Source organism: Hyperoodon ampullatus (genome assembly GCF_949752795.1).
Source record: "Hyperoodon ampullatus genome assembly, chromosome: 1".
NCBI lineage: Eukaryota > Metazoa > Chordata > Mammalia > Artiodactyla > Ziphiidae > Hyperoodon > Hyperoodon ampullatus.
In genome coordinates, this window is record NC_136914.1 from 103,672,622 (window position 1) to 103,698,062 (window position 25,441).

The 25,441-nt window shown below is 33.3% G+C and overlaps 1 protein-coding gene across 10 annotated transcripts in view; it reads right to left on the reverse strand.

Annotated features, from left to right (window-relative positions):
• EPHA5 (EPH receptor A5) overlaps window positions 1-25,441 on the reverse strand; it is a gene marked incomplete at both ends in the record, with an annotated part of 319,089 nt that overhangs the window by 266,237 nt on the left and 27,411 nt on the right. For 9 of the 10 annotated variants that reach the window (XM_079712446.1, XM_079712444.1, XM_079712445.1 and 6 more), the window contains one exon: window positions 23,184-23,248. In XM_079712446.1, coding sequence (XP_079568572.1) covers window positions 23,184-23,248 — 65 coding nt within the window. Of the gene's footprint in view, window positions 1-23,183; window positions 23,271-25,441 lie in introns of all 10 variants that reach the window. The other variant, XM_079712447.1, reaches the window with a different exon arrangement.

Below are 25,441 nucleotides of genomic sequence, written 5' to 3' on the forward strand. Positions count from 1 at the left end.
GAAAAAAAAAAAGATTTCAGTAAACCATTTGCAACTCTGGATTATTTATCCAGCCTATAAAATATACCAGAAAACATAATGTTGTCTGTGGTCTCTGGTCTTTATGCTGCCCTCATATTTCAATAGAAGATATTACATTTCTGGTGTAGGCCTTCACAACAGCACCCGTAATCAATTCCATATCTCATGTTAATCATGTTCTTGTAATCAGTGGCTATTCAACACAAATTTCCATCTCAGTTTTTGTTGGAAAACAGCCACATTAGGGCTTTGAGTTTATTCAAGTTTAAGTGATTATACTGCCATCATAGACTAAAGTTCACAGCATCCACTTGCCATAGCCATATTACCAACACTGTAGAAATGGAGGGCATATACAGTTACTGTGTTGTCCAGTCAGAAGCTGTAACTTCCATACAGAAAAACTTTATTTTTCAGAACCCCAGGGCTTCTCTCTTTGAGGTGGAAGTAAAAGAAGGAACAGCCAGGGATCCATTGCAGTTTCTTCCTTCTGAATTTGTTGAGTCTTTTCTGACCAAAAAACTGCTCTCAACAAAAATAGCTCCTTAAGTAAAAGTACACTTTTTACCAAAAACTTAATATGAACATTTTCAATGTTTAGCGATAGTTCTAAGGTGGGAATTCCAAATTTTTAGCATTATTTTTACATGTTTTTGATCATTAGTTTAATGCAAATTTAATTTTGACCCTACATTAAACTGTAGAGTTTTATAACAGGGCATGCTAGTTGAAGACAGTGATTGACTAATATATATAGAAATTTTCTATCAACTCAATCTAAATATTTTGTTGCATTTTATTGAGGATTTTTCTAATTTGAGGATTACTGTGAAAATGCATTTTTCTGAGAATGCTAAGAGTTCTAGGCAAATATAAAACTTTTACAGCATTAGTGAAATTACAGCAGTAGGGAAGAGAAATCTTATGTTTGTTCTTCTTACTTGAATCTTCTGCCTATATTTTTTCTGTATCTTCTTAGATTGTCCCTTAATCATCTTGAAGCCTTTTTTTCCTTACGTTAGTGACCACAAATGGGAATAGTGAAATTAATTTTGCATTGGGATTTTAATCTTAAAACTGAAACAAGTTTTTAATTGCCTTTTTCTCTGCTTATCAACACAATCCCTTTCACCAATATATTCTAGTAACAGGAAGCATAAATGGTGCAAATGTAGATAACAGGTAAGTCTAGTTATCATACAGAAACATAGAAATTTTTAGCCTAAATAATCTTAGATAATATTTGATATTTCTATCTACTTGTAGAGGAGCAAACAAGACTCTGTATATGATAAAGGATATATCCATAATTACAGGAAATAATTGTCACTGACTTCCATTTATCGTTCTGTTTGCTACACAAATAATAGTTAATAACTAACAGATATTCTAGGAAGCTAAATAAAATGTTCAAAACTATACCTTGTCTTAGTATAAGGCCCAGATGAGGCCCAGGTTTCAGGTTTAGAAATATACAGAAACAAAATTTGAGTTGGATTAAAAAGAAGTGTTTCCTTTACCTCAATTACAATCTAAATACACAGTGTTCTTTTAAATATACTAAAAATCAAATTAATGTGATGTTCCTTCATGATACTTGAATCTCATACAGTTTTTCTTTTTGGTGAGAAAACTACTACCATTTTAGTAGAGACCTAATTTACACTTCAATTTTTTTAAGTTTTTTAATCTACTTTTTTTTACATTTTGTCTATGACAGTTACACAGAATGAATGATCATTCAAAATCTCCTATCTACTGGTCTATGTAACCCTTTTTTTAAATAAAAATGAAAGTCAAAATAGTATTTCAGTTCTTGAATGCTTATACATCTATTGCTGTAAAATGAAAGCAGCCCATGGTGCTGGCTGGAGTTTTGTTTGGCTAAAGACATGCTAAAACAGAAAAGAAATTAAGAGTTTCAGCAATAAGGAAAAATTTAAAGAAATGTACTCAGAAAATGACACAGGAAACTTGATGAATCAGATAATGGATTTGTGTTAACTTATAAAGGGCTCAATGCCTTCACCATATGTGGGAGAAAAGAAAAACACAAGGTGATATGGTCTTTCCTCCTTACAGATAAGCAGGAGAAACAGCAGGGAGTAACATGCTTCAATACTTACATGGATATCACTATGAACCAAGTCTCCATTTTTTTCCATTTTATATTGAAAGTCATTAAAGCAATAGAGTAATTGTTAACCTCAGACGCCGGTCTTAGAAAAACGATACTCTCCTTAATCAGGATACATAGTCCAGTTTGAATAATGAAGACTGCCATCATGTTTAATGAAGTTAAACAAGGAAAGGTGAAATAAAACCATCGGGGAACATCACTTGTTTACATAAATCGCCTCCTTCTTCACTTATGCTGGCTATGACAATATGCACCAACCTGGAAGACATCTAAGCCCAGGAGTGGCAAATACTACTGTGGCCAGAAGTAGGATGGAACAAACAAATGTATTAAAATCTGGGCTTTAAACCATTTGAAAGTGGAGATAAGATATCCATATTTGATTCTGCAATGCCAAATACAGTCACTGGCACATAGTAAGTGAATGATAATGCTTATTATTTCATAGTTACAGCCTGTTTTCTCCATTCGACTATGAACAGCACGGAGTTTGTCTTTCATTTCTCCATTTATAATGTACAAAGTACTAGAACAAAATAGATTTACAATAAGTGTTATTTTGTTGAATAAATGAAAGAGGGCACCAAAAAGTGAGAAAGGTTCAGAAATCATAATCCAGGAAAAAAAATAAGATCCAGAAGCAGAAATAAAGTCAAGTCCCCAGGGGTAAGAAGAAGAGTTCAAATACTGTTTTAATTCCAGAAAACCATTTCACAGGGTTCTAGCATGTTATATTTTTATTAGGGCTCCTAGCACGTTGACATATTTAGTCCTGGACATCTTCTGAGTGTTTTTCTGTATCTAGTACTGGGTTGTGCCTTATCTGTGTGTCTGTACGTGGATGTGTTTCTGAGCATGCTAGATATTTAGAAAAACAAAATAAGAGTGCATCGGGCATGAACATTACTATCAGTACTCGGAGTTCAAAGGAGACCCTATAGTCCCTTAAGTTCTCAGATTAAAGCTTCACTTAGATTCTATTTTGCTGAAGCCTAAGGAGTACGATTAAACCTTAGATGGGAATCTTAAGGTTAAAATTATTCAGTCAGGCCCAACTTGCTCTAGACATCCTCATATTAGTCCTATGTAATTGTAGTGTGTTCAGATTGCTTAATTCTACAGAAAACTAACATTTTTTTACTTAGAATCAATTCTAAACAGTATTTTTTTGGTATACTCTTCAAAGATGAACTGTATACTTAGTACAGTTTTTTATTCAATCTACCAACTAGGGTCTGGGTGCATACCTTGAGTTAGAAAGAATGGTAAACACCTTAGCAATGTAAAGGTTTTCTAGAAAAACACTTACACTTTAATTTGTTTATATGTTCACATATGGACTGGGGTGAATTTACGTTCAAGTCAGAGGAAACATGGCAGATTTTTAAAGACCCTGGAGAAGAAGTTAAGTGTTTCAGTCTATAAGTGAAGATACAAATTTTATATCATTTCCAAATGTTAACCAATGGACTGTGACAAAGTCTTCACTCATTCTTAAAGAAATTAGAAAAATGTAGTAGGTATTTCATAAAACCCAGTTTGTTCAATTTAATGGATTATTCTTCATTTGGGGATTATATGTTTATTATTTTTAGTATTAGAATTCTCTCTTTTAATGAAACATAAGTGATAATAGAGGGTAGTTTATGGGTTTTGATTTAGAGAGTGCTTTGAATTTAATTTTCCAATCACTGGTCGATGAGTGGCATAACTATTCTATATTCTAGGAAATGCCTGTTGGGTTTTGCCTATGAAAAGGAAGGAATGAATGATGTCTCCTAGAATGGACTTGGTCTGGCTTCTGAAGTAAACTGTGCACAGTATTTGAATTTCAAGTTCACGTAATTTCAACTATTAATAAGAGAAGAATGGCTGGTGTGTCATGTAGAAACTCAGGAAGGCTGCAAACAAATAGTGTATTAATATTTAATTTTAAGGGCATATAGTCATTTTGTGGCAATTTATTACCAACTAATTTGGATAACATGGGTTTAGGCAGTTTAGCTTATGAAAAGGTAGCACTCCCATATTATTTGTAACTAACCTATCTGAATCTTGGAAATAATATCCCATAATAAAAAGCTTTTATTAAAAGAGGTTGGGCTCCTAGGTCATAAGTCTCACAAAAAGCTATCAACATACGTAATATATAATTAATATATATGATATTGTTTCTATGAGAAGCACATTTAAGGTATAACTGAGGAGGTCTGGTGCCCATAGCTCTTTTGCGACAATCCCAAGGATCTAACTCCACACTCATATAAATGAGGAAATGTTTCTCTTCCTACTACACATTCATTTATTTATTCATTCATTCAACAATTACATTGATCACCATATGCTCTGGAGACTCAACAGTGAACAATAAAGACAACTGCATGTTTCTTAAAGTATACCTATATTTAACATGCTATCATAGGTGGCATATAATCATAAAATTAATATGATATAATATAATATAATTAATATAATATAATGTCAGGTTTGTGATAAGTGCTAGAAAGGAAATATTAAGTCTCTCTTATAGTCTTCCAAAATAGCTATATGAGGCAGGAGGCTCTAGGATTTTGGAAGTCAAAATCTAGGTATATTCAGAATAGCCACTCCATGGAGACTAAGGCACAAAAACGCTGAGGTCAGTAAAATAAATAAATGGACCTTAATCAAACTTAAAAGCTTTTGCACAAGAAAGGAAACCATCAATAAAATGAAAAGACAACCTATGGAATGGGAGAAAATATTTGCAAACAATGTGACAAACAAGAAGTTAATATCCAAGATCTACAAACAGCTCATACAACTCAATAGCAAAAAAGCAAACAATCCAATCAAAAAATGGGCAGAAAACCTAACTAGGCATTTTTGCAAAGACATACAGATGGCCAAAAGGCACATGAAAAGATGCTCTACATTGCTAATTATTAGAGAAATGAAAATCAAAACCACAATGAAGTATCACCTAATACCAGTCAGAATGGCTATCATCTAAAAGTCTATAAATAATAAATGCTGGAGAGGGTATGGAGAAAAGGGAACCCTCCTACACTGTTTTTGGTAATGTAAATCGGTGCAGCTACCATGGAAAACAGTTCCCCCAAAATATTAAACACATAACTACCAAGTGGTCCAGTAACCCCACTCCTGGGTATCTATCCAGAAAAAAATGAAAACTCTAATTTGAAAACATACATGCACCTCAATGTTCATAGCAGCACTATCTTCAATAGTCAAGACATGGAAGCAACCCAAGTGCCCATCAACAGACGACTGGCTTAAGAAAATGTGTTGTGTGTGTGTGTATATATACACACAATGGAATATATATACATACAATGGAATATATATACACATAGTATATATATACACAATGGAATACTACTCAGCCATAAAATGAATGAAATATTACCATGTGCAAGAACATGGATGGACCTAGAGAATATTATTCTGAATGAAGTAAGTCAGACAGAGAAATTCAAATAAAATATGATATCACTTATATGTGGAATGTAAAAATAATACAAATGAATCTATATACAAAACAGAAACAGACCCACAAACATAGAAAACAAACTTATAGTTACCAAAGGGGAGAAGGAGGGAGGGAAAAATTAAGAGTATGGGATTAACAGATACAAACTACTATACATAAAATAGGTGAGCAACAAGGATTTACTATATAGCACAGGGAATTATATTCAATATCTTGTAATAACCTGTAATAATGGAATATGGTCTGAAAAAAAAATAACAATCACTTTGCTGTATACCTGAAATTAACACAATATTGTAAATCAACTATACTTCAATTAAAAGAAAGACTTTGAGGTCAGTGGCTTCATGACTTCCTGATAGGTATGTTTCTGCCTTGTTATGTAATGGATCATACCTATTATTATGAGCGCCATAGAACAATATAACAAAAATTCTTAATGAAATCACATTAAAGGTTGTGATACAGAGTATCTCTCTCTTAGAAACAAATTAATTATATGTTTTAACATCCATATGCTTTTTTTTTTGGTGTGTGTGTGTGTGTGTGTGTGTGTGTGTGGTACGCGGGCCTCTCACTGTTGCGGCCTCTCCCGTTGTGGAGCACAGGCTCCGGACACACAGGCTCAGCGGCCATGGCTCATGGGCCCAGCTGCTCCGCGGCATGTGGGATCCTCCTGGACCGGGGCACGAACCCGTGTTCCCTGCATCGGCAGGCGGACTCTCAACCACTGCACCACTAGGGAAGCCCAACATCCATATGCTTTGATAGCACTATGGCAGCTATTATAAATAGCAATGAAAGTTTAAGGTTTTATTTGACAAAATTGCTAAATTCAAAGTAAAACTTTAGAAAATGCTAAAATTGCATATATTTGCACCACTGGTAACTAATGACTAATGGACAAAAAATTAAAGTGAAACCTATGATCTAACAGCTAACCTCACATTTCACTATTACCAATTGTGATCAGATCAGAAACTAGGAAAACAGAATTTGGCCAAATAACCTGTAGAGATTTACAAAAATACAGGTAAAATTAAAGTGGAAATAATTGTTATACCTCAGGAAAAGTTAAATAGAAAGAGATAAAATAATTATAAGATAAAAATCTTTTTGAATTATTTCAAATACAAAAATAATTTTAGTGACATTCCAAAACTGAAAATTGAATGCTTTTAGGTTTACGTATCATTATTCAATGCCTTTCAGATTAGTGATTCACAAATTCACTGCAGAGTATGGTTACTACCCACTGGAGTAGTAGATGGGGCAACTGATTGTAGATGGGGGCAAGAACTTTCATTTACTGCTACTAAACAGTGCATTTCCTTTTAAAATCATAACAAAATAAACCCCATTGTTATCTCTCTCATAATATTCTAATAAATTTGAAAGTAGATGTTTTTAAGGACACAGATTATTGAAAATAATTTCATCTGTGAAACAGGAACAAATTTAATAGACAAACAGACATTTAAAAGCACCTGCTGTACTGTAAAAAAAAAAAAAAAAAAAAAAAAAAAAGACATGGTTCAAAAGGATGCACCCAATGTTCATTGCAGCACAGTTTACAACAGCAAAACATGGACGCAACCTAAATGTCCATCAACAGATGAATGGATAAAGAAGATATGGTACATATGTACAATGGAATATTATTCAGCCATTTAAAAAGAATGAAATAATGCCATTTGCAACAACATGGATGGACTTGGTGATTATCATACTAAGTGAAGTAAGTCAGACAGAGAAAGACAAATATGATATGATATTGTTTATATGCAGAATTTAAAAAAGTGATATAAATGAACTTATTTACAAAACAGAAACAGACTCACAGACTTAGAGAATTAACTATGGTCACCAGGGGAGAAGAGGGGAGAGGGCTAGATTGGGAGTTTGGAATTGGCATGTACACACTGTTATATTTAAAATAGATAACCAACAAGGACCTACTGTAAAACAAACATAAATAAAATAAATAAATAAAAACAACTGCTGTAAAAAAAGTCATTGATATAGATGAAATGACCACCTTAGAGCTCAGTGTTTATTGCACATGATTGTTTTTATTAACTACAGCACTAAACATATTTCAGATTTAGATAACTAAGAAAAGATTTTCCCTTATGATATTAAGCTCTATTAAGATTTCCCTTATGTGATCTCCTACATAAATTAATGAATGTAAAAGAAAGACACAGATCTCTGTTATAGAGGGAAATCTATTAAATGTAATAATAGATAATAGAAGAAAAAGCTGTGTAAAGAGAATTATTGTGCCTGTGATCTATTTTTTTCTGAAACTGCCAATTTATCAAACACAATATATAAGATGATTGCTTGCCTTTTTACATGTGTATAGAAAACACACATCTATGAAGAATTTTCATATGTTCCATAAGCACCTCTTGTCATGTGCAGAGGCATTCACATACTATGTAACACAGGAGGTAAACTAATCTCCTCCAGTCATCAAGTGATACCAGCTATGACATTGAGAAATATTAAGATATCAAGCATTTAAACAGTGCTTGTATTTCTCTCCCAGTTCTCCTATGAGGTATGTCAATATTCTCATCTCTAGAAAGATTTAGTAATTGACCTACTTGATCTAATTCACAGGAGGCCATTGCAAAAGTGAGCTAAATTTAAAAATCTGCTTGTTTCTGTGGTTGTAGCTACACGATAAGAAATTGTCCACAGTATAATAGGTGATTCAATTTATAGTTAAAAATAAGTAAATCTGATTTTGGCATCACCAATTACACAGACAACATCCAGAATACAGTATGTGGGTTTGTTAGCAGTTGTTTTAATATTCATTTAAAGAAAGTATTTCAATAAATGTTAACTGAATATCATATAAATATGTCACACTTTGAGTGACAATTTACATTTTGAAAAGAGGCTTTATGTAAAACAGGGCTTGACACAAATTTGTCACTGGCAATGGAGAAATAAAACATGAATTTATTGCAGTAAGAAAAATACTTTTGAACTTCTGAGGTTTTATAAGTATCGCGGTAAAAGCCTAACATATCATTGAATATACAAATTGCTCACCAGAGTCCACAGACAGCATTGCTATTAGCTACTTCATTATTTTGATAGAATATTTAATGTTACACATCTGTATTTGGAATTCAAATTTCATTGTTAAAAACTATTACAAGACTTGAACTTCTTTATGTATTTAATTGTATAATGATATAATCTCCAGCCCTACCATTTGTTTTTTAAAAAAGTCAATGAATAACTTTCATCTTTGTATCCTGAGTGTCTAGTATAATTCTAAGCACATGGTTTGATGGATAAATATTTGTTGGAGGAAATGATGAACAAATAAACTCTTCAAGAAATTAAGTTCAAAAGCATGATTTCAAAGTTATATGCAAACTCATATAATCTCAAATCAAAGTGTTATTTAGAAAATCCACTTGTGCATGTGTGATGCTCATATTAAGGGAAAAGTTACACTATTTTTTTAGAAGACATTCATTCAGTATAACTTTCTGTGGGATTTTACATGGCTTCATTCCCTCCTACCATGTAGCAACAGATGATATTATATAGATGTGTAACTAGAGCTAATAAATTATTATTTATTTATGAGCTAAATACATTATTTTGTTTCTCATTTATGTAAATGAAAAGGGAATTTCTCTCATTGACCCTTGGAAAAAGTAGATCTGAAATCCTCTCCAACCATAGCTTGCATATCTAAGTCACCTAGTCTCTGCAATAAGAATGTATAATAAGCCTAATAAGCCTATAATAAGCCACATATTTGAAACTAATATGGTGGTAATTTCCAGTGACAGACTAGCTGGTTGTTATTATGGTGCCTTAGACAAAATTTCCAGGCATGTGTAAGAAAGTGATTCTTAGGCACTGTTCCATATGTCATTATGACAAAGGGAAAACATATATTTCTTTATTCTTATTTCTCTGTTATCACTGCATCCAGATGTTTTAGAAAGAAAACAAGTTCTTTGAAAAAAATGTTTCCTAAATTATGTTCCGCTGGACATTGTTCATGAAGATGTTCATACATATAGTGGGTAAAATGTTTCTTGATCAAATTATTTGGGAGACCTGCATGGTCATTAATCTACAAAGGCTTAGTATAATGCAATAATTAGAGAAATATGCTAATTCTACTTCATTTAATATTTTTGAAACTTACTTGAGTATAGAACCACTTTGGCTTAACACGTGAATCTCCTGTTTCAGACAATCTATTAAATCTACTACTCTACTAAAGTAAAACATCAACTTGGGAAATATTAAGCCTCAACTGAGGAGTCTTAGCCCTCCTTACGTTATCTGCATCCTAAAAGTCTGTCTTGTTTACTAAATACATATTCATTTTATGGGATGTGTAGTTTGAGCAGGAGAGAGAGATCTCACATATTTTCATTGCCTTTTCTGTGGCTGACCACACTATACGTTATTACTCCTTTAGAAAAATAGAAATTGACACCTGTCTTAGTTCAGTCTGCTTTAACAAATACTACAGACTAGGTGGTTTAAACAACACATATTTATGTCTCACAGTTCTTGAGGCTGGGAAATACAAGATCAAGGCAACAGCAGACCTACAGTCTGATGAGATTCTGCTTCCTGGCTTGTAGATGGACAATTTCTTGCTGTATCCTCATGTGGCTGAGAGAGAAAAAGAGAGGAAGCAAACTTCCCCTGCCTCCTGTAAAGGGTACTCAACCCATCTTAAGGGTTATACTCTCTTGATTTTACCTCCTGAAGGTCCTACCTCCTAATACCATTGCACCATGATTTCAACATATGAATTTGAGGAAGGCACAAACATTGCAAAGATGGTACATAAGTCAATCTTTATTTCAATCTTTTACTGACTGTGTATATGATATTGTAACTTCATGCTCATTTCTACTTTCAAAGAACAACACAACATATACTATATGTACATGTCAGGAATAAATTTCAGTGCACTAATGAATAAAGCTACCATGAAAATTGGCTAGCTGGAAAACATTATCAACATCTGATGACATTATAGTTACGTTTCACCTTCCAGATTAATGACATGCTAATATTACTTTTCAGAACCATTTTAATTTGCCTGACATTAGCATTGAAATTATATGCTACTTTTATCATAATAACATCAATCTATATATTTTACATATGTAGAAGTATTGCAAAATTATAAGATGATATAAATGCAATATACTTTCACTGTTAAATTACCTTTAAAAATCCCATTATTCAATCTGGCATCAAAATAAAACAAACAGTAAATCAGAGAAGCTTGTTTAATGAAGTGACTTTATCTCTCAGGATTATACTCATCGTTATGACTTTAACTGTGAAGATTGGAACTATTTGTGACACAAAGTGAATAATCCTCCATTATTTAAATAATTTGTAATCACAGCACAGTCCGTGATTCTTCGGCTTATTACTTATTTGCATGTTATAATCAACTAAAATTTCATGCATGCCCAAATATACAAAACTCTGTTTAAAATGAAACTTCTCCAACAGCTTTGGCAGCTGTCCTGTCTGGATGTATATAACGTGGGGTGGAATACATGAAGGATTCATGAAGCATATGCACACCATTTCTATTATATATGTCCTAGATCAAATGTTAAGAAATAAAGCTGAATTGGAAGGTATATTCTGAATAAGTTCAGAATCATAACCTATGGCATTAAATATTCACAGTAACATTTTGGAAGTGTTGAAATCACGTAAGGAAATCCCACATAAGAAAAGCATTAATTTATCTTAAAGATTGTAAAAACTATTACTCAACAGTAAAGACTGCCTTACTCTTTTGTTTCTATGTTTTTGTATCTATAGCTTGCTTCTAAACAAGAGACTTGGCTTATGATGCAACATAGTGACTTTCAGGACCAGGTCAGCAAACACAAGGGTGATTTTCTTGGCCTCTAAGGAAACAATGAGTTTATAGGATACTGTTAGTCTTCTTACTCATAATAACTAGATGTATATCAAAATATGCAAAGAAGCATGGAGGCGCATACATATTTGTCTTACAGAACAGAATGATGATAATCAAAAGATGTAGAATCACTGATTACAATGAAGTCTAAAATATAAGAATAGTGGGACATATAATAGTAAGATTTTAAATAAGTCAAATAGACCAATTAAATATGATTATCAAATAGAATTTAAATAAATCAAAGAGACCACTCAAATAAAATTATTGAATGCTGGGTAAAATTCATATGCATTGTAGAAATCAGGCTTTAGAAACCTGATGGAAATTATGCACTGAAACAACTAATTTCACTGAAAATTTTTGGAATAAATGTTTCACATTAGTAATTATTTTATAACAAAATAAATTTTATATGAGAAAACAACTTTATACTTAGGGAAATGCTTCCTTATCAGAATTCCCAAGAGACTAATTGAGATGACACCAACTTTTTTTTTTTAAGCTGCTCTCATAGGAAGATGGTCACCAACGGCTACAGCTACACTTATACTGTATGATTTTACCCTTCTTCCTCAATCCAGCTGGGTATATTTGAATAAGTGATGGTCAGCAGAGCCAAGTGGAAATTTCTATGTGGAATTTGGAACATCCCCAGTCAGCCTGAGCTGGTCTTTTAAATACAGGCAATCAAATTTGGAATTGGGTGAAAGCCATGTGAAACTGAAGCAAAGAAATCTGGTTTGCTGAGAGAATAACAAAGAAATGAGTAGTCAAAGGTAGGAACCAGATCATGAAACGTTGCCCAATCCCTTGGTTTCATTTTTTTCAAGAACTCAATTGATATTCGGTTCTGTGAGTTAAAGAGGCATCGTGTTAAACATTGCATCATTATCTCATTCTAATAGGCATAAGAACATTGTACAGTAGGTAGTATTATACACAATTTATAAATGAGGAAATGGAGACACAGAGTGATAACTTGCTACACATTAGGTAGTAAGGTGTGGAGTTAGATTCTGAACCTAGATTAGCTGGTTTCAAAGTCTCCATGTTAACCATAATGACTTTATGGAGGCAAATATGTATACAAATTAGTAATTTGGATTGAACTCAATAGAGAGGGGGGCCCAGAGTTGTGTATATGTTTGTGAAGACTGTATATTTCACAACTCTAGGAGACATCATTCAAACTTATCTGATTACCTGAGGAGAGGAAGTGAGTTCTATATATCAATGTAATGTCACTATTTGGCACATAACAGTCTTTTGGTAAACTTAATTGTATAATAAAAATAAACTATTCTTGGTTCAAGCTTACATGACACCAAATAAATAAGAAACCTTAAATCCAAACTTCGTTGTATCTTTTTACTATTCTATTTTAGCCAAAAATGTATAGCCTTTTGCGTCTAAACAACCACCACTTCCTACAGATTCATATGCCTAGTTATGTATCAATCAGTGGCAGATGCGATTAATGTGAATTTATATTTGAGGCATAGAGCAACGTGCTAGAGATAACAACATAAAGGTCTTCACACTAGAGAAGCTTACAGTAGTCATACACAAACACTGGTAACACTATAAATATCTAATTTTTAGTGTGTTCAATACACAGGAAGTGCTGGATTTTGATTCAGCCTAGGAAGTGGTCACCCTTCCTGGTGGTAATGGAAAGTTTCATTTCCATTGTATAACTTAAACTGGGCTTTGGAAAACATGATTAGTATTAAGATGGGTTATATGGAGGGTGGAAGGTGGAGTATTTCAAGCAATCCGTGCAAAACACTAGAGGTAGAAATTTATATGAATCTTTTGGGGAGTTAAGAAGAGAGAAGTCAGTTCATTTGGGGGGAAGTGTGTTGGGATATAAGATCACAAAGATATCAGTCCCAGGCTCCAGAGGACAGAGATTCCAGGCTGAGCAGTATGGACCATCATTTTCTGCATTAATGCAAACAGTGAGTGGCATAAAAGAAAAATAAAAGAGAGAGAGAGAGAGAGAGGGAGAGAGAATAAGGCAATGAACAGCAAAAGCCTCAAAAAACTTCAAACGTGAGGGGAGTCTTGAGCATTCTCTCTCCCTGTGCTGCCTTTAATGGAAATAATCAACAGGAATGCTCGATGATTACAGTATATATTTTCTCTGTGGGAGAGGGAGATTATCTACTCAGAACCATAAAGCATTTTGCTTGCAAAATTAATTCAAATTGACTTGCATGGGAGTACTGTCACATGAATTGAAAACAGCTGAGGAATGGTTAAAAAAGATCATGATAAACAGCAATCAAACCACTAGGAAAATAACCGGTGTTTGGCCCCTGGGAACCTCTGCAAAGCCGTTTTATTTAACATCTTTATTAATGAATGGGAAGATGAGATAAAAAAATCATTATAGTCACATATGGAAACTGGAGAAAATATCAATGAGAGCAGAGAATTCTTTTTCAGAAGAAGAAGGATTTTAGGTCCAGATTTTACATGGAGTAAATCATTTCACAGAGAACCTCTAGATAGAGACCCAGAAATCTCCATATATGTAATGGGGAAAAGGAAAACATGAGTACCCAATATGAAAAAGGTGGGAATAATATTGGGAAATGGCTGTTTGAAGTAAGTGGGTGCACAGGTGTCTGACATCACAGGTAAGGTGACAGTAACATATAACTCTTTAGAAATAACCTGAAACTCTGTTCACATGTATGCTCCCAGCTTCTTATACAGACCCATAGAGAATGTCAACCAAAAGGAGCAGATCAGGAGAATTAAGTGTTTGGGTAGAAAGCTAGTTTAGGTGATGAGTATGGATAACATAGCTGTACACATTGTGATCTGGAGAAAAAATAGATAGGGGTTGGGATGGAGGGAAAAAGGATTTCACAGCATGATCTGCTAATGGAAAAACAGTTAATCTTTGAACCATACTTTCCAGAGGAAATAAGACTTAAACTGCAGTTTGAAGGATGAGGTCTTTAGCTAGTCTATTGCAGTTGGGGTAAGAGGAAGGATTAACCAGAGGATATCATGAATAGAGGCTATTTTCCTGTTTATGTTTGTGAGTTTCCCTATAATGCAGAAGTGTTTTGAGAGACTGTAAAGAAGAAAATATAGACACTGTTTTCTAGTGACTTTAAATATATAAACAGTGACAACTAGCAAACAAATAATATATGCATGTCTCAATCCTACCTTGAATGAATACACTGTGACTCTTGCTAATACATTCAATATATAGCAAAGGCAAAATACAACGTTTGTCTCATATGCCAAAGCAAACTGCACATTTTAAAAAACTTTCTTCATAATTGATAGTTTCTATGTGGGAAATCTAAATGTGAAATTGTGCTTCATCTAAACTTCAGTGTATGCGAAATGACTGTCTTGAATTCCTTAAATTATTTATCTTAATTACCTTAGGGGTTGGGTGTGCTTTTTGTTTTTCTAAAAAATAATGGATACAAAGCTACTTTGGAATAGGATTGTTCTTCATTATACTGGCATTTGCAATATATAGTATAATACCCATTCCCTTTAGAATTCTTTTCTATCACTGTCCAAATAAAGAGTTTTTCTATATCCACTAATGTGCTCTTTTTTCCCCTTCAGCATAACTTTAATCTTTATTAGCCTCTCCATGCTCAGTGTGGGCCTCAGTGCTTGTCATTATCTTTCCTCTCCTTTGGTAGAAAGCAAAGCCAAAACAAGGTTCTGGCAAAACATCTTGATCATAACCAAAATATATGAGATTAGCAGTGTTCAAATACTTCCCCTCATTCTTCGCCTTTAAGTTTGGGGAGGAGGAATCACACACAAAGCCCTCACATACACTTTTACCAAAATCTGAGTATCAGAATAGAAAATCCAGTTTAAGTTTCTCTTGATTCAAGAGAATCCACATAAAACACTAATGATGGATTCACAGTCCATTTTGAGTAATCTAAACTTGAGTTATTTTCAACTTCAAAAGTAAACACAAGGCTTCCCTGATGTCTCAGTGGTTGAGAGTCCACCTGCCGATGCAGGGAACACGGGTTTGTGCCCCGGTCCGGGAAGATCCCACATGCCATGGAGCAGCTAGGCCCGTGAGCCATGGCCACTGAGCCTGTGCATCTAGAGCCTGTGCTCTGCAACGGGAGAGGCCACAACAGTGAGAGGCCCGCGTACAGCAAAAAAAAAAAAAAAAAAAAAAATGTAAACATAGGTTCTCTGTCTTGAAGAAATCAGAAAATAGAACAAACTGACACTAAAACAAGAACAGCCATAAACTCCTGTTTTGAAGTGACTTTATGTAGGACTATTGCTTGTTCTTTCTGCCCTAGGCAGAGAGCAGTTTACTCTGTCTCCATTTTAGTACAAATATGATTTAAGTCAATATTCTGAAATCTCTCTCAAATGAATAAGTTATTTTGAATGATCCTAATACCCCCTAAGATCAGCATAAGAAAAGACTGCAAAAATAATGTTTATCTTCTTTGAATTGAATAGGAAAAGAGAGCAAAAATAAAAGCAGAATTTGCAATACGATTCAGAGGTGACAGCCAGGGGACTGTGGTGGCTTGCCCACTGTGTGAACAGGAAGTACAAAGGACTCAGTGGGGAAAAGGCTTTCTGCCAAAGCAAAGAAGGCAGGTCTATCTTGTGATCTTTTGTAACAACAACATATGGAAAAAGAGCAATAGTGAAATTTATAAGACGTTAAGAGCATAATCTGCTCTAAATAAACACGATAGCCGTTCATTTTATTCTTATAAGAATGTTTTGAAAACACTTGCTCAAAATTTCCAGGAAATAATGCTATTAACATGAATTATTAGACTATATAAATTAATCAACACTAAATGTTCCAGAAGGTGAATGAAATAATGCTACTGTAATTAGAAGGAAGCAAAGTACATCTTCAGGGTGTGTACAGATAGGACAGGAAATGTTCTGTATGATACTGCAATGGTAAACACATGTTATTATGTATTTGTTAAAACCCAGAGAATGTAAAAGAGAAAGAGTGAACTTTAATATAAACTTGAAATTTACCTAATAATAATGTAACAACGTTGCCTGGTCTATTGTAACAAATGTACCACACTAATGCAACGTGCTAATAGTGAAAAAAGGGTAAGGAGGAATATTGAGGTTGTGTATAAGAACTCTGCATACCTTCTGCTCACTTTTATGTAAACCCAAAACTTCTCTAAAAAAATTAAGTGTATTAATTTTTAAAAATAAGGCAATGGTTAAAAAAATAAGTATTTTAAGACAAAATCTTATGTAAATATAAAAAGAGGGTTGACAATAGAGTCAATCATGAAATAAATTAATTCTCAACGCCTCTTTATTATTCCTTATTCACAATCATGAATTACTATTACTGTTAGAATTATGTCCTAATGAGTTGAGGCTGAAAAAGTTTGAGAACCTCAGTGTAAAATACTAACAAAAAGTGCTCTGAAGGAAAAAAATATTTACTCAAATAGGCAGTGAAATTTAGAATTGAGGGTAACTATGAACATTTTACATCAATTAAGCCAGAAGTCAGTCTGTGTTTTGCTTATTTGTTTTTATTTCTGTCTACAATTAAAGACCAGTTCTGGGAGAAAAAAAAGCATTGACAAACCCTCCCCTTAATTTTATTCAAAGTGAAATTAGAGTACTGAGTCCCACATTTGGGAGTTGAGACATAAAAACTCTTAAGAGTTTTTACTTACTTCATTTGAACAGTCAAATGCCAAAGAGATAGCTGAGTGGTTTTTGCTTTTAACCACCAAACTGTTGCTTTCTGGTTGTGTTTGAAAACAGCAATACAAAAGTAGCTTTTTAACCAACCATCATCTTTTTTACTTCTTTAGTGGTTGAGTGATGATGTGGTGCATTCAAATACATTATCTTACTTTATCCTAAAACAACACTACAAGATAGATGATATAATAGCCACCCATCCTTGCTTAACAGACAGGAAAGTGGAGATTCACACAGGTCCCAAAAATAATAGAGTGAATTACAGATATAGCTAGGAGTCAAGTTAATTCATCCTTTTCATTATCTATCTACCTTTCATATAATTATTTAATTATATATATATATATATATATATATATATATTTGTTATATACACAATATAACAATGCAACTTATATATTTGAGCACATATGTGCTATACATTTTTCCAAAAATGTATTATGATCTAGCAATTAATAGCATGTGACCCACTCCACCTCATTTAAAACTTTCTTTGAGGTGAATTTTCTCTTCAGCATGAATTCCTCTCTTCCATGAACTAGAAGTCTGAGAACCATCCAGAACTTATGTCTCTGGAGACCTAACTCTTTGTAGGAGTTCACCTCTGGTTTAAAATAATCAGTATCCTGGAAGACCTGGGTTTAAAATGGCCTCAGTCTCTTACCAACTGCATAACCTTGGGAAAATCACTTACCCTTAGTGAGCCTCATTTTCTTCATCTACAAAAAAATACTAAATATCTTTTTACATTGTCATTGTCAGTACTAAATGAATTTATGTACTAAATGAAAGAGTATTTTTTTATGGCAAGACAATGAGAAACAATGATATGACAGCACATGTGCCAAATGCAATACACGTGTTGCGCCCAGTTATGTCACAAACTACTTTAATGACCTTGAGAGAATACTGTCACATCTCTGCCACTTTCATACAAGTATAGAAAGAAAATAATAGAATGCATTTCAGTTATCACATTGCTATAACACTCTGATAACTCATTCTCAAAATAACAACACTGCCCCAAGCTCCAGGGCATCAGGGACTTTTGCTTGTTTTCTTCACTTACAACCTTCACTACCGTAACCCTGGTTATAGTAGGCACTGACTCTTCTTCACTACTATAACTACCAAAACTAGGCACAAACTAAGTAAGGCACACTCTGAGAAGAGTTCAAGCCACAAATTAAGTGTCCAATATATATCTGTTGAATGAATGAATGCAGCAAATTTGCATGAAAGCAAACTTTGCTGTAACATAGTACTCCTAGATATGTACAGAAAAAAAAAAAAAAAGGAAGGAGGCTTCAAGTTATTACCATGAGGCAGAAGACACTCACATATACACCCACTGTCTACCTCATACATTGTAGCTACAAAGCACATGCTGAAGCCCAAATTCAAATGATGAGCCATAACTGAGGTGAAGTACTCAAACAGAAACTAGGAAGAAACAGTCTCAGCATGTAACACGAGAGAAGTTTTTTAAAGTCTCTCCTAAAACAGAAGAAAAAAACGATGCTTGTGCAGTATTAAAAAATGACCCCATGATAATGCCAACATTGCAGACCAGCAACTTAAATGACTGAAGAGCAGCAGGTAGAAATTTAGTCAAATAGGAGAATTTGCTTACTCTCTTCCAGTTGCAGCCTTTACTCGGCTTTGGGCTGTTGAGGTAATAGAAATCTGCTAGCTCTGGCTTTCTGAAACTTCCAACTAAACAGAGAAACTGGGAGTTCAGACTTTATATGAAATCTCCCAATCTTTAAATGCTGACAATGAATTCATACAGATATAGTAAGAAAACTAACAAAGAAACACAAAAACTGATTGACTGATGGATCTTTTAATATGAGGAAAACAGAAATGCAGTAGAAGATCAAAGAAAGGATGTTTACTGGGTGCCAACACTGTGCCCAGTTCTACTCTCAGTCCCACTTATTCAATCTTCATGCAAAACCACATCTCAGGGTTTCCCTGGTGGCGCAGTGGTTGAGAGTCCGCCTGCCGATGCAGGGGACACGGGTTCGTGCCCCGGGTCTGGGAAGATCCCACATGCCATGGAGCAGCTGGGCCCATGAGCCATGGCCACTGGGCCTGCACGTTCAGAGCGTGTGCTCCGCAACGGGAGAGGCCGCAACGGTGAGAGGCCCGCGTACCGCAAAAACAAAAACAAAAACAAAACTACATCTCAGTAATGTATGACCCATTTCATAAATTAACAAACAAACAGTTATCCTTCTAATAAATATTTATTGAAGTCCAATTATATGCCAGGAACTGAGCCTAGTTTTAGAAACACTGTACAGTGGTAAATATGAGATTGCCATAAGAAATTTAAAAGCTTAAAAGCAAAGAAAAAGTATGACAGGTGCAATGATTGTTTCTAAAAGGTGTATGGAATGTGTGCCTGACTACAAGGGATGAATAGGGTTTCTCCTAACTTACTTGCCCAATTCTCAGGCCTAGATTTAGGGTACTATTTTTATCGGTCTAAGAAATAAAATAATAAAACATTCATTCTTAAGGCCTGAGGTTCAGGAAATGTTCTGAAAAAAAGAATATTCTTCTTTACTTAATACAGTAAAGGCTTTCAGACTGGGGGAGCTCTTAAGTCAGACAATTCAAGATAGACTTACAAGAACATTCTTTCATGGAGTTATCAGGTTATATATAATGACAATCCTCTGAGATCAAGTCTTTGAAGAGTCTCCTACCTGACTCTGCCCACCCTAGTGCCTGTCAGACTGCTGTTTTTCACCCTGACAACAGATTTTTGAAATTGTCCAAGGCTACTTTAAAGAGCTGGAGTGGCAGAAAAGGACACAGGATACCTTGAAATGCCACAAACTTGTTTTCTGACAAGATTTAGTCCTTTTTCTTGACTAGATGTTCCCTGGATTGCTCCAAGATTTTGGTTAATTTCCAGAGTTCTGAAAAATTGATTCTTATAATATTTTCCACTTTTCTCATGGCTTTCATGGAAGAGAAAATTTTCAAATGCTCTTATTCCAAAATTTTTGTTGATATCACACCAATGATCTATATTTCACTTAGAGTTAGATTTCTTATCTAATCCTAAATGACTCAGCTTAATAGCAATATATAAAAAGTATATATATATATATATATATATATATATATATATATATACACACACACTTTATTGGAACTACTTGTACTCTGTATGCTTATTTTCTTTAAAATATAATTTTTAAAGTTTCTTCATTTTGCATTTGGGTGACATAACATCAATATAACAACTGAATTCCACATGCATTCCTCATACTCGGATAAGTGCACATTCACTAAGTTTCTCTAGTTTAACTTCTTTTTCTTCAGTATTAACATCAGGCATTAGCTATGTCAAAAGGAAGATCACTCAAAAAATTACAAGAGTTTTGAAGAAATACTCATTTAAAAATCTGAACAAAATTAACACTATACTAACAATTATATAGAAAGAAAAAGAAAGGATGAAGTTATTAGAATGACTGGAAATAGCCCATTCCTGATAAAAAGATTAGGTTTTTATAAAGGAATCAATTGTGCTTTACGCAGAAATCACATACAAAATTGAGTAATTTCCCTAAAAATGTTTAGTTACAAGAACAACTACAACATCAGATTTACCCTCAAAGTTACACTCTGTCAAACCTTGTCTGAATAACTTCTGAATGGAAAGAGGAGGAACACAAAACTAAACTCAAGAGATTCAAAGAGAATATGATATATTTTCTCACTTTAAAAAAATTAATTTCAATCCAATATGTCAGCCATCTTCTCAGGAAGGGCAATTTAAGTTATTTATGAAATAAATCATTTTTGATATGTGAAAAAATGCAGAGTACAAAATATATTTACAGGTTCTCATAGATGGATGTTAGCCAGCCATCTTCCTATATAGGGGTGGTGAAAGATGAAAGAAAGACAGTAACTCAGAGGTGGTGAGTGAGGGGAAGGATAAAGAAAGAATGGAGAAAGGAAGAGCATAAGAAAGATAAGAGACAGATTAAGAGAATATATATATCTTTATGTTGGCACTGGCTATATCTGAGTAAGACAATTTGTTTTTCATTTGGCTTATCTTCATGTTTTAATATCTTAACAATTTACTTGTATTACTTTATTTATTTTATAGCTCTAAATGTAACCATAATATTTACAACCAAAAAGAAATACCAACTTAATGAAAATAGAGAAAGCACATTGAGATGAGGATGTTAACATATAAATTATTATGCTTTAGAACAATTAATACTACTTGTCTACTACAGAATACTACAGAAAGAATGTTCTAAGAAAAGGACCAATTAAAACATCTGGTATACTCATCAATTAGAAAAAATTTTAAGTTTTGGTTATTTGGTTTGTTATAACCAGATTTAGTATAATATTAAATTACTTAATTAAATTGAAATTAACCTTCCAAGTCTTATGAAATATTACTAGTGTACATAATCTTCTAAGTAATTGCATATATACACTGTATAATAAAGTTTTAAGCATTTAAATTGTTTAAAAATACTTTTTCTTTAAATGGAGGATTTAAAATATTATTTCTTTTTGTCACAAGGAGATTCGATAATTTTTTTTACTTTTCTTTTTTATATATTTTATTTTTTATTATAAAAATCCATGTGTGTTTTATTTTATTTTTTAGTTTTATTTTATATTGGAGTATAGTTGATTAACAATGTTGTGTTAGTTTCAGGTGTACAGTAAAGTGATTCAGTTATACATATACATGTAACTATTCTTTTTAAAATTCTTTTCCCATTTAGTTTATTATAGACTATTGAGCAGAGTTGGTTCAATAATGATGTTGGGTAGTTTTAGCTTGAAAATTAAAAAAATATATTTAAATATTAAAGTCTTTATATAATAAAAATGTTCTATCAAAGTCTAGATTGTTTTCAATATAATAGTCATGCAATACAGTTAATGTTTTCTATGTAATACAATGATTTTATGTCACAATATTTTACTTATATTTTCATTTTCCATCTGATAATATGGATGTGTTTTTAATTAAGCATGAGATAATGGAATACTTTTTATATAATCTATGTATTAAGATTGTTAATACTATAAATATATTAATAGGCATATTGTTAAAAAAAATGGCTTACCTAATTTTCATCCCAAAGAAGTTACTTTCAATGTAAACCATAAAAAACTAACAAAAAAACAATGGTTGATTATAAAAATCTTCCAATGGAGCATCTTTTCTGAAAGTTCTCAATAGAGAAAAATTCAAGAATTAAAAGAAAACCTTTGAATGATGAATAATCTGATAATCTGAGACATTTTTAATTTCAATGGAATTTAAAGGAATTTCTTATAATATTTTAATTCCCTAATGTAAATTAAACACATAATAAATTGGTTCCAGTGTTTGATTCAACACTGTCATTGACACATGAACTTTTATTTCCTATTCAATATAAACAAGATAAGGGCAAATTAGCAGCAAATCTTTGTTTTTTTCTTAGCTCTTCTTCTTCTTTTTTTTTTTTTTTAAAGATAAACCAATTCTAAAAATGTGTTGGTTGCTTCAATCTGAAGCTCTCCTGAATGCTGAAGAAACTTCATATTTCTTTACGGATAAACATTCAGAGAGGAAAATAATATATTTGTTGTTCAGTCATAAAAATCTCTTCCCAATTTGCTTGCTTTTCCCAGTCAAAGCTAATTTGAAGTCTCATCACTCCCCTTCACACACACCCCTCTTTTCTTAACATCAAATTTGTCCAGAGAATTTACAACTATATGATATTTAAGATGATGTCTATTCAAGTATTTTAAGTTGTAAGGAGAATTTCATAAAGGCTTACCCCATTTTTTGGAAAAGCAATCCATCCCAAGTCCCCCATGACAGTCCGTGAATCCAACAAATTCACTAAAAGAGAAGGAAAACAAAACTGAGTCAAATATACAAAAATATATCACTATTTTCATAGTGTTATTAAAAGTACATATTACATCCATAACTGAAAGTAAATTGAGCATTCATTATGATGAATACAAGAGTTATAATTTGAAGAAAACATTATTAGGATGCAAGAGAACAAGTGATTTTGAATAATTATTTGGGTAAAAATAACAGCAAAAGTATATAAACAAGTTATTATCCAAAGTGCTTTTTTTTTTTTTTTTTTTTTTTTGGTCAAACAGGAATAAAGGAAAAGAATAAGAAAAAGAAAATAATGAAAGGTCCACAGAAAACCATGAGGACCATGTCCATTTTTTAAAGATGCTAGTTCTTGGGATTAAGCTGCAACTGTAAAGTTGGGGATAAATGTACTCTATTTTCTTCTGGAAAGCTGTTACAAAGGCAATGAACAAATAATTTACATTAAACAACAATAAACTATTCCCGTTTGTAAGATTTTTTGTGATATTAACCAAAATCCATAATCCAAATTGCAAATTTAATTAAGAAATAAATCTATACACTCAACGAAGCCTAGGAAACGCAGCAGATCTTAAGGCTGTTGCAATAGCTAAGTGCTCACTGCATTCCCAAAGATACTTTCTATTTATATATAGCTATAGTCCAAAATGTGTTTTTTACATAACTGTTAGCTACATTTTGAAAGGCAGAACTCAATTAGGGCTGGGTATCCTAACATATTTGTAACTCCCAAGATGGAAGTCCAAACATCATCATTGCAAAAGGAAGCAATAGAAGAGTATGCACATGCACCAACATTCGCACACTCACAAACTTGCACATACACACAGATACATAGACACTCAGGGAGTTTATATTTCAACAGGTTCACCTACTGTCCCTCTGAAATTAAAGTAGTTTAAAAGTGTGCTAGGCAGAGAGGCTGCCTAAAATCACACTAAGTTCACAGACACCCCCAAACACACCACTGGACGTGGTCCTGCCTGCCAGAAAGACAAAATCCAGCCTCATCTAACGGAACATAGGCACCAGTCCCCTCCACCAGGAAGCCTAAACAACCCACTGAACCAACCTTACCCACTTGGGGCAGACAACAAAAACAACAGCCTGTGACAAGAACCTGCAGCCTGCAAAAGAGAGACCCCAAACACAGTAAGTTAAGCAAAATAATACAGAGAAATATGCAGCAGATGAAGGAGCAAGGTAAAAACCCACCAGACCAAATTAAGAGGAAATAGGCACTCTACCTGAAAAAGAATTCAGAAAAATGATAGTAAAGATGATACAAAATCTTGGAAATAGAATGGAGAAAATATAAGAAACATTTAACAAGGACCTAGAAGAAATAAAGAGCAAACAAATAATGATAAACAACACAATAAATGAAATTAAAAATTCTCTAGAAAGAATCAATGGCAGAATAACTGAACCAGAAGAACAGATAAGTGACACAGAAGATAAAATAGTGGAAATAACTACCAGAGGGTAGAATAAAGAAAAAATAATGAAAATAATTGAAGACAGTCTCAGAGACCTCAGCGACAATATTAAATGCACCAACATTTGAACTAAAGGGGTCGCAGAAGAAGAGAAAGATAAAGGAACTGATAAATATTTGAAGAGATTATATTAGAGAAATATTTGAAGAGATAATGTCCCTGATAGGGGAAACAAAATAGTCAAGTCCAGGAAGCACAGAGAGTCCCATACAGGAGAAATCCAAGGAGAAACATACCAAGACACATATTAATCAAACTATCAAAAATAAAATACAAAGAAGAAATATTAAAAGCAGCAAGGGAAAAGCAAGAAATAACATATAAGGGAATCCCCATAAGGTTAACAGCTGATCTTTCAGAAGAAATTCTGCAAGCCAGAAGGGAGTGGCAGGACATGTTTAAAGTGATGAAAGGGAAAAACCTGCAACCAAGATTATTCTATCCAGCAAGGATCTCATTCAGAATTCACGGAGAAATTAAAATCTTTACAGACAGCAAAAGTTAAGAGAATTCAGCACCACCAAACCAGCTTTACAGAAAATACTAAAGGAACTTCTCTATGCAGGAAACACAAGACAAGGAAAAGACCTACAATAACAAAACCAAAACAATTAAGAAAATGGTAATAGGAACATACATATCGATAATTACCTTAAATGTAAATGGATTAAATGCTCCA